Source organism: Monodelphis domestica, chromosome 1 (genome assembly GCF_027887165.1).
Source record: "Monodelphis domestica isolate mMonDom1 chromosome 1, mMonDom1.pri, whole genome shotgun sequence".
Classification (NCBI taxonomy): Eukaryota; Metazoa; Chordata; class Mammalia; order Didelphimorphia; family Didelphidae; genus Monodelphis; species Monodelphis domestica.
This window is the reverse complement of record NC_077227.1, coordinates 97,773,025-97,783,884: the sequence shown is the minus strand read 5'-3', so window position 1 is coordinate 97,783,884 and position 10,860 is coordinate 97,773,025. Positions and strand designations below refer to the sequence as shown.

General features: G+C 39.5%; 1 protein-coding gene across 2 annotated transcripts in view; it reads right to left on the bottom strand.

Moving 5' to 3' along the window:
* HSPA12A (heat shock protein family A (Hsp70) member 12A) overlaps positions 1–10,860 on the bottom strand; it is a 91,751-nt gene that overhangs the window by 13,269 nt on the left and 67,622 nt on the right. For both annotated transcript variants that reach the window (XM_007478935.3, XM_007478936.3), the window contains exon 7: positions 1,029–1,200. In XM_007478935.3, coding sequence (XP_007478997.1) covers positions 1,029–1,200 — 172 coding nt within the window. The remainder of the gene's footprint in view (positions 1–1,028; positions 1,201–10,860) is intronic.

Here is a 10,860-nt window from a genome sequence, read left to right as displayed (position 1 = left end):
AAAAATATTTGCAATGAGCCCTAACTACTCATGTTTCTTTCCCTATTGTGAATACAGCCTTGGATATAGTTAGAGCTTTTAGCACAGGCTTAATTCTTTCCAGTGCATGAAAGGGGCTTCTGAGATGAGTTCAGTGGGCTTCCTCCCACACTCTATGCTCTCACTTGAAAATTTAAGACTTTGCATAGACAAAGTCATTCATTCCCCTGAAACTCTTCCAAATAGTTCTCATATCCCACTCTTGGGAAAGAGACCAAAGAGGAAGGAAACCTCATTAAGCTCTGCAGTCCCCAAGAAGCCTTGATGGAAGGGAAAAGAAACCTTAGGCACACAAAACAAGCCTCTGATTGATATGAATAATACCTATTAAAAAAGAATGGTTCATTTCAAATACAGTTCTATGTGTCCCATAACTATGCACTTTTCTACCTATTGAGAAAAGCATGGGAAAATACTAAACATTGGGTTTTTCCTTCCAGTTTACTAGATTTTCAAATAATGCACATAACAAGCTAATCATACATGGAAAAGTTCCAGTGAGTGAGCCAGATGTAAGTAAACAGCCCTAATAGATGAATTAAAAACAGGCAAGTTATGTTAGATTAGGAATCAGTTAATAGATAGGATTAATAGCCAAGTGTAATATAGAGCTAAGAACTCTCATGGCAGTCTGAAGTAGTGTCCAGGGAACATTCTTTCCCATTTGTCTGTTCTAATAGGAATCATTTTGGAAGATGCTGAAAACAAACCTTTTCTTGGCTTATTTGGTCCCTCCAAGAGCCCAATTGGGGAAAAAAAAAAAAGAGGAGATCAAAGCAGATCTAGGTTGACCTCTTAGGATACTGCTCCTTCCTCTAATGGAATATCTCTAATGGAATCTCTAATGGAATATAATGAAATATATTTCAAGGAGTCCTTGATGGATTAACAATGGAAACATAAAAAGGGCATAGAAATTCAGAGAGAGAGAGAGAGAGAAAGAGCGCCAGAGGGGAGAGAGAGAGAGGAGGAGACAGAGAGAGAGGTACCCTGTGCAAACCCAGCTCCTACAGTGTCACTGGAGGTGTAACCATTGACAGCTGCTTTGCTGCTCAAGTCTATCATCTGGTGGAGGCGAAGTTTCCTGCAGTAGATGGAGGCTGCTTCAGGCTCCAGAGCGATTATCAGCTGTTCTGGGTTTTCAGAGGTGGCCATCCCTGCCTGGAAAAAAAGAGTCAGTGAAGGACATCTGTGGCAGCCTGATCCGTTGCCTATCTTTACGACTTACACTGACATGGGGGAGGAAGTTGGGAGGGGGTGCTGATATGCCATGCTCTTTCCCCAAGCTGGTTTCTTCAGAATTCTTCCAAAAGACTCCAGTGTCAATTCAGCAATCAGGTGGAACTGAAGTCGGGATCCCGTTCCAAAAAGTGTCAGGTTGTCTTTAAATCACATTAAACAGACCCATACTACATTCACTCTTATTTCTTCTTGTTTGACCCTTCCTTCCTTGGAGTTTACACAAGAAGAGCAACAGATTTTGTGCACATTGCCCTTATGTTCCTTTAATCTATTACCTAGAGAATTCAAGTTGGGCAAAAATGAAATTTATGAATATTGATGGAGCCCACAATTATATCAATTTTGTACCTTAATTTGATTTGTGAAAACTTACAGGATCAGAACTTTATGTCAGTAAGAGTTTTAGAGATGATGTAGTCCAATTTTCTCATCTTCCCGATAATGATAATGGCTAGTATTTATATAGTTTTAAAGTTTATGAAGGAACTGAGATCCAGAGAGGTTAATAAATCTACCCAAGGTAAACCAGACACTAAAGCAGCAGAGCTGCAAGCTAAAGGTAAATTGTTCATTTGCAACCATAGGAAGTCAACAAATTCCAAGGGCAAAATCTGCACTCCTTTGTTTCTCTGGATTTTTTTTTTTTGGTATTGAATACTGCCTACAAAAAAAAGGCTAGGGATTGGGTTATCAACTGAATCTTAGGAAATTTTTTAATTTAGAAATTTTTGTTGCATGAACTTTGACCTGTCATCCCCAGATCCTTAAACAAAGATAGTATTTGACCCTTCCATTCTAGTAATGTGATGTGAATGTGAGCTCCTTGGAGGAAAAGCTCATCTGATATATTAAAAAGTATTTTAAGACCCTTATGGAGAATGGATGGATGGAAAGTTGGAATAAGTATTTATTAAGTTTCTACTGTGTGCCAGGGATTGGGTTAAATTCTTTACAAATATCATCTCATTTGTTCCTCACAGCAAACCAGGACTTAAGCCAGGATAGTTCGTAACTACCCTGTTTGAGCAGAGGCATTTTCAGTCAAAGATTTTTCCTCCATCTTGATCACAGAGTCAAACAATTGTTTCCTTTTCACATTCTGTTCCCTTTAGCACTTGGACAATATACCGCCTCCCTGAAATGCATCTTACTTCCACTTTGGAAGAACTATTAAAAGTCCTCTCTGGGGTCTTAAGGCTAATGCAGGGGATTCAAGGACCACTCATAAGCAATCTCTCTCTCTCTTCCTGTCTTTTTCTTTGTACCTCTTCCCGTTCTGTGTGTCTTTCTTCCTATCCCTTTCTTTTTTCTCTCTGCTCCTTTTGGGCCTGTCCCTCTTTCTCTGCTGTTTCTCTCCTTCCTGCTCTCTCTGCCTCTTTCTGTTTCTTTGTCGGTTTTACTTTCTGTTTCTATCTCCCGCCCTCCCTCCCTCCCTATGAGTACCCAAACACTGAACAAACATAGACCTAAGCTTTCTATTCGATGTTGTTTACCAGAATTAACTTGGTTAGAAACTTATTGATTAATAGAAAAATGGATTTGGCCAGTCATTTTTTTGTTTTCACTGCTGACAGCTCCCTAAACTGCTCCTATTCATGCCTTTCCAACTTTTGAAAAAAGGACCCTAGAATGAGCAAGTTCTTAATTAGACAAGTGAAGTTTATGGACTCTTTTCCATAAACTACAAAACGGAGGGAAAATTCCTTCAAATTCTTTGAAACTCAAAAGGAAAAATTTAATTCTGTTTTCCTTCATATATATTCAAACTTTTAAAAATTCTGAATAAATGAAAATTAAAGAGAAAGGCACTTCATATAAAAAATATTCCTGCCACACAGGACAGGAGGCCTAGGATTACATCTGTAAAGTATGTGTATGTTTTTATATGTAGAAATTTATCTAGTGCATCCTTCTGCCTTCATTTGTAACATAAAACCAAGTTAAATGGGCATCTTTTTAAAAAATCTATTTTCTATCTCAGTGGCAATTTCCAGAGTCTATTTGTATAGTTTTTATGAATCAGAACATTTTATTTCCTTGTAAACCTATATCCTTTAATCTACTATGGGCTGAAATCAGAGATGAGGCCCCCCAAAAGTATCAACATCTTATAGAGAATCAGTTTCAGAAACATTCTCAAAGGTGTGTGACTTGCACAAGGAAGACGGTTTGTAAACAGGGTGCTGGGACCCCATGGAGTCTTGTCCACAGAACTTTCTTGGGAAAGATACTGAAGTGGTTTGCCATTTCCTTCTCCAGTGTGCTGCCATTTTACCAATGAGGAACTGAGGCAAACAGGAGGTAAGTGACTTGCCCAGGATCACATATATAATAAGTGTCTGAGGCTGAAATTTAACTCCCTTCTGCTGGGCTCCAAGCCCGATGCTCTATCTACCATACTGCTTAGAGACATGATAAGATGCTGTCATCTTCCAAGTATCACATAATAAATGCAAGATAATGTGATCCTCAAATTTGTAAGGCATTATCTTCACGATAGAAGGGAATATAATCTAGAAAACAAAGGCACAAAGAGTCAGAATTCTAATTTCATTTGCACTAATTCTATATTTAATAAACATGTTTAAATCTATAATTTGCTTACCTAAATGGGCATAACAACACAGTTTGCCATGTGCAAATAACCAACGCTAGTTGTCTTGTCAGGTATGTCGTGCATTATAAACGAGGCATTCTGGGTCGGCGTCTTTTCATTAATAGGAATTGGTTCGTTATACCTAATCCTCCCTAAGTGAAATAATGAAACCTGATTTCTGAACCTACAAAGCTGCTGCTGTTCAGTCCCTGTTAGACTCTGTGGACCATGACCCATCAATACTGTCCAGGGGGGTTTCTTGGCAAAGACACTGGAATGGTTTTGCCATTTCTTCTCCAGGAGATTAAAGCAGACGAGGATACCAACTTGCTCAGTGACGGGGCTGGAAAGTGTCTGGGGCCAGATTTTAATTCAGGTCTCCTTGAATGCGGTGCTCCATCTACTGAGCCACCAAGCTGCCTCGACAACGCTTAGAACCCACCAAAGGTCCAGAAACCTCAGGAGCCAGACCAACCAGAAAGACTAATGCTTTCACCTTCTGCTCCTGTTTTTTTAAACTGCAACCTCGTTACTGTGTTATAATTGCTGCCTCTCTTTTGTATGGTTTTCTTCAGTAGAGATGGAAACTAGGCCCTTTGTATCCTGGCCCTTCTGGGGCTATTTGTTCTTAAATGACAGAGAGCTTGTTCATGAAAACCCCCCTCTTACACGCCCACTTTTCCATCCTTTAAATGACAGCTCTTCAGAATGTCTTCAGGAGTGCTAGAATTCGGATAAGTGCTTCTATCTGGATGTTGCATCTATCTTAGGACAAATATTTTTTATTTTATGACAGGAAAGTAAAGTGTCCATAATGACTGAGTATTCACAGGGTATCTGGCACTGCCCTTGAGTGAAAGAGCATAACATTCAAAATCACAGAGTTAAAGGAGAAAAACAATCTAGACTTTTGCTTACTGGAATGCGTCAGTCTGCCTTAGGTACGTACGTACAACATTGGGGTTGTCTCTCTCATGCTCAAAATTTTGTTGTTCGGTTGATTCAAACTCTGTCATCCCACTTCGGGTCTTCATGGAGAAACCACTGGAATAGTTTGTTATTTCCTTCTCCATTTTACAAATGAAGAAACTGAGGCAAATAGATTGTCCAGGGTCACTCTGCTAATGTCTGAGGCCAGATTTGAACTCAGGTGTGCTATCCACTGCATCACTACTGCTTCAAACATTTTACTACAGCCCAAGAGGTTTGATTCTTACCCCTAGGAAGATGCCAATCTCCTACACCATCTCCTGCACTCATACAAATTAGCCGTAATCCTGAAATGCACAAGGCACTGAAACTGTTAAAATAAAAAACAGCGCCTCTATGATCTAGACAGGTAAGGAGCAGAGACAAGACAGTGCTTAGCACATAGCAGATACTTAATAAATTAACCGCAGCAACAGTGCAATATTGAGATGGAAGCGATGAACCTGGAACATCTATTTTTGTAACCAAGGCTGGAGAGAAGAGTAAAAGCTAACATGAATCCTCTCTGAGGCATTATTAACACAGATCAGGTTCTCCAATTTGACTGAAAGTCAAGAGCATCACTAATTAAGCCTTATTCTTCCCCTTCTTCCTTTCCTCTGTGGCCTTCCTTCTGCCTCTCCTCCCTCCTCCTCCTCCTCCTCCTCCTCCTCCATCACCATGACCAGCAGAAGACCAGCACAGTGTGGTGGGTGGAAATAGTCTGGATTTAGTGTTCAAGGAGGAGTTCTGTGCCCTCAGGCAGTCATTTCTCTCTGGGACACAGTTTTCTCATTTATAAAATGAACATTTTAGACTAGCTCAAAATCTATAATCTGGCATAACTCCAAGGTCAAGGCTCTCTTTATTGATGGAATCCCATTGATTATGTGCTTGGCACAGTTCCTCATATACAGGAGGTACTTAATAAATATTTATTATCTAATTAACTATAACTAACACAACCGAACTAGCATTTCTGAAAGTTTAGAGTGATAGATTCAAGATGCAGAACAGGATGAACATTTATTGGTAAAACCAATGCAGGAATTTGTTTTGCTTGACTATACATATATTTTATAAGGCTTTTCCTTCCTTCCCTTCCCTCCTTTGTTTCTTTTAAAATTGGAGGACAGGATGATTTATTCAGCACCGTATCAATCAAACTATCAAAGAAATTATTTTATAGAGCTAGAAAAAATAACAACAACATTAATATGGAAGAAGAAAAGGTCAAGAAAATTAGTAAATTGGAGGGAGGAAAAATGCTCATTAATTTAAAAGAGAAAAACAGAATAAAAGTTACATAAAAAGTAAAAAAAAAGATTATAATAGCAGGTGGATACAGAAGACTTTTAAATTACATTATAAAACAGATAATTACATTAATGCTAGATAACTAGAGCTGAACATCCTTCACCAGGATTCCCTTTTAGAAAGCTGGTAGGGGAAAAAAACCCCAGCTTTCTTCACCTGCTCCCTCTCTACAATTAGTGTGAATCACACTCTCAGCATTAAATTCTTAGTACTAGAAAGTGACCTGCCAGTGAAATCAGAGGTTCTGGGTCTGAATTCTGATTCTGCCACTTAGAACTTCAGTGATTCTGGGAAAGTCACTTAATTTTCTGAGGCCCTATGTTTCAAAAGGAATTTTTTTTGGGGGGGGAGGGGAGAGAAGATGGACCAGTTGTATTCTCAGGCAGCCAGATGGCACAGTGGATAGTCCAAATTCATCCTCAAACACTATGTAATCATGAGCAGTAAGCAAGTTGTTTTCACCTCAGACTACCTCAGTTTCCCCAACTGTAAATAGTATCTAATTCAAAGGGTTGTTGTGATGATCCAATGACATGGTGATACTCAGAAAGACCTTTGCACCGTGCCTGGAATGAGGTATTTATTAAAATATCTCTTTCGACATCCCTCCCCCATCCAGTTCTAGTCTGACTGATGATGTATGATCTTCTAGCAGCCAAGGAGTTTTCTCTTCTCATCAGTATGTCATGTTTTGTTTATTACCAGCGGCTGCTCAGAGTAAGCAGCCAGAACGCCACTATCTCTGATGCATAAAATATGGTCCTTATTATTCCCTCTATGATCCATTAAAAGACCCCTATAGTGTTCCCTTTCTCCAATGGACACTTTAAATCTTCTTTGAAAATAGATTATTAAAGGATGCCAAGCTTGTTATAAAAGAATATGGATTACCTTTGCGACTCTGAAATTTTAGAACAATAAAACCTATCAAAGCGGATGATACCTGATGTTTCTAGGAGAAAGGAAGTAAAAACAAATCGAGGCAAAATACATTCAGAGAGTGATCCCTCACTAGTAAGTTTTCCAGTTTTCATTTGTTTGTTCAATTAGAGGTGCTAAAGAAGGATGGTAATGGTAACGGGTAGACCCCAACTTCAAGTGTGAAATGCAGAATAATATGCAGTGGCATAAAAATAAATCACACATGATTTGCTAAGAAACTGAGATCCATATGTGGAAAATGAAAAGAACATTTGTGAAATGGGGAAAAAATGATGAAGTACAAATTTAGCCTTGATTTCCACATTAACTGAAATTTAAGCAGGAATTCAAAATCTTGATTTATAAAATACTTGTATAGAAATTGTTCTGAATGAACAATTGTGATATAAGCTGGAAGATCTCCCTCCTTGTTTCCTCACTGAAGCCTATGTAAAGCAAACAAACAAAAATGAGCCTCGTTAAGTCTAGTCACAAAAATTCACACCAGTTGATGTTTAGTTGAGTTCTACTCATCGTGGGCCAGACCCATGGACCAGACCATGCCAGACCTCTCTATCCTTCACTGTCTCTCAAGTCTGCTCCTTGCTCCCAGGACACTCTCTATCTCATCCTCTACAGACCCTTATGGTTCCCCTAAAAAAGTCAGTGACCAGCATGTTCCTTCTCAAATATGCTTTCTTCCGTTCAGAAAGCAGAAATGGGCAAATTTCAGGAACACATTCACAAATAGCAACGCCCTGTCTCAGCCAGACCTGATGTGTATAGGGGGGAAAAAGTCAAACTTTTAAGAACCACAAACAGGCAAGAAAAAAATACCTGAAATACCTCCCTCTCCTGCATTTTCTGGCCAGCTGAAATGTCTGTTGGGACTCAGGGGGCCTCCTTGGGAAATGTTTTGCACATTGAATGGAGTATACCTAAGAAATGACATTTTGTTGTCTGGGGTGGAAGGATTATAGGAGCATAGATTTGGGCCTGGAAGGGATCTTAGAGGAAACTGAGGCAGACAGGATTAAGTGATTTACTTGCCCATAGTCACAGGGCTGGTAAGTTCTGGAAGATAGATTTGAATTCATGAAGATGAGTCTTCCCGATGCTGGCCCTGGCACTGTATCCACTACACCATGTAGCTGCCTCATTCTTTACTCATCAAATCTCAAAATTAGGTTCTTCCCTTTCCTTTCCTCTCTACCCCTCTGGAATTTCATTCTATTAATAGTTTTGTGAGGGGCGAGGGGAGGGTATCAGGCCTTCAATATAATAATTCACATTTCTAGAGCACTTTCAGATTTTAAAAGTGCTTCACTCTCCATGATTTGGAGGAAATTGAATTTCCTAAGATGAAATATCCTACCCATGGCCACAGAGCTGGGATGGTGGAGCTGGGATTCATACCCAGAATTTCTGACTCCAAGTTCTGAATTCTAAAAACTATATCACATATTTATATAGTATTTTGAATTTCCCCAAATACTTCTGTCCAGCATCCCACTTGAAGTAAGTAACACAAGTTGTATTTGCTCCATTGTCTGTGGATACAAAGAAAAAGAGGAAGTACAAGACCATCAATGGGCCCTAAAATAGGGAGATGCCATTAACATTCCACTGAAAAACACAATGTGAGGAAAAGTGTACTGTTTCAGGATAAACACTCATCCATTTTCTTCTGCTCCACAAAGGCCTTACAATGGCCATACGCTCTAATGAGCAGTATCCCAAGATCCGATGTAATTGTCTATTTGATTCAGTTTAGGCTGACATTCGTCTTACTACTATTATTATTAATCACTGCCACTCTGAAAATTCTTAGCCCTTTCTCTGCTGAACCTAAGAATTCCACAGATATGACCCAGTGACTCTATCAACACAAGGCGTCTGAGCCAAAAATGTGCTGCCACATGTTTGACTTCCTCCAGAAATCTGGGGCAGCAAAAAGTGACACCCTAGTAGTTTTTTCTTTTTCTTCTTCTTTTTTTCTATTCATGAGTTCCAATTTGGAAAGGAGTAAAGTAGGTGGGGAAACGACATTCAAAAAAGGGAGAGGGAATATTTTATTTACAAAGACTGCTCCACTCTCTTCTCTACTTCCCTGAGATATGAAAATTGCCACAGATTTGCCAGTAAATCAATGATGGTTAATGTGTCTAAGGCTGCAGAAAAAAAAATAGCCAGCTTGGGTTAAATATCTTCAAGCTATAAAAAAGGCTGCATTAGCACAAATTCTGCTCTTCCAGTATGTTCTTTTTTTTTTCTGCAGCTAATTCAAAAAGGAAGGCTGATGCAAAATGTGTCTGTTTTGAAGATGAGATCACTGTACCCCCGTTCTCTACAATGGTAATTAATGAAAAGGAGACCCACCGCTAGGAATTGTCTGTGCATTCTGTAATTGACTGGACTCACACATAGTGAGCACTTTAGGTCACAATACTAATATTTTCTACTCAAGATATGGCTTGATGGCATCTTAGCACAATAGGAACCACCTCCCAGTTTTAAGGCGTTTTTATTTTCTAAAGAGCCTCAAATGTTAATGGTTGCCTTTTTTTCCTTCTAGCTCCCTATACTACCCTATGGTAGACTATAGTAATATATACAATATATTGTAATGTTTGTAATATATGATGCAATAGAATGTATTCAAGGGACTAAATAATCCTAATGTGTCTTTAGGTTATAACAGAGACAGAAGGATCTCATTTGATATTCAGGCACCTCACGTCAGAGATTTTCCAATGATTGAATCCTTCTAAGTCGATTCAAATATGGCCAGGCTGAGACCTTGCATTCTTGCTCTGCCGGAGGGTGGTCTAACATTGTGGGTGGGATACATTCCCTCTCTTTACCTGGTTTTTCCTGACCTTTAAAATAAGGGAATTAGGCTAAATGATTTTTAAGTTTTACAAGCACACGATTTATTTAACAAATGATTTTTGCTCAAGGGATGGAAGGGGGCTGGGAAATGATCAATTTCCAAATTACACACTCAGTTTAAGGACATTTATTTGGAACTGAGGTCCGGTAGGAGTGATGCTTTAAAGGCAGTAGAATGGAAGAAGCCTCTGTTCCAAGGCAGAATGTTCTAATACAGACCTGCTATCTTGGAAATGAAGTACTTTATTTGGTCAGTACAGAAATGACCTCTTAGAGCCAAGTTCTCATAGAAATGCAGAATCTAAAAGCTCAGGCAACACCAAGGACATCCTGTGCCTGAATAAGAATCCCTTTAACAACCCAAAAAGTGATGGGTTTTGGCCTTTGCTGAAGAAGACCTCCAGCGAAGGAAAACTCCCTCCCTTCCAAGGCAGCCTATGCCGCTTTTGGACAGTCCTAATTTTCGGAAGGTTTTTCTCTTTATGTCAGTCTGAGTGTGCTTCTCTGTAGCTTCTGCTCATTATTCTTAGAATAAACCCAAAATGTGTCAGCCCTTCAATGACTTGAATATATGCTTCACTTTCATCCCCTGCCTCCTCAATTCCAGCTGATAAGCATTTTCTCCAGTTTCCTCACCTTTCTTCTTCTGCTTCCCCAGGCTGCCAAAAGTATCCAAAACAAGAAAAAAGGTTCAGAGCCCTTGCTTTAGAGGGAACCTTGATGCCAGTTTGTTCTGCTCTCTGTAATGACATTCTCCCAAGGGCTACCACATCTGGGCGGCTCTGCCAGTTTCCTTCCAGATGCATCCATTGTGTTGGGTTTCCTGTTTCTGGCCATTCTTGCCCCCACAGAACACCCTCTCCAGCCCTCTTGATAGGAGAGAA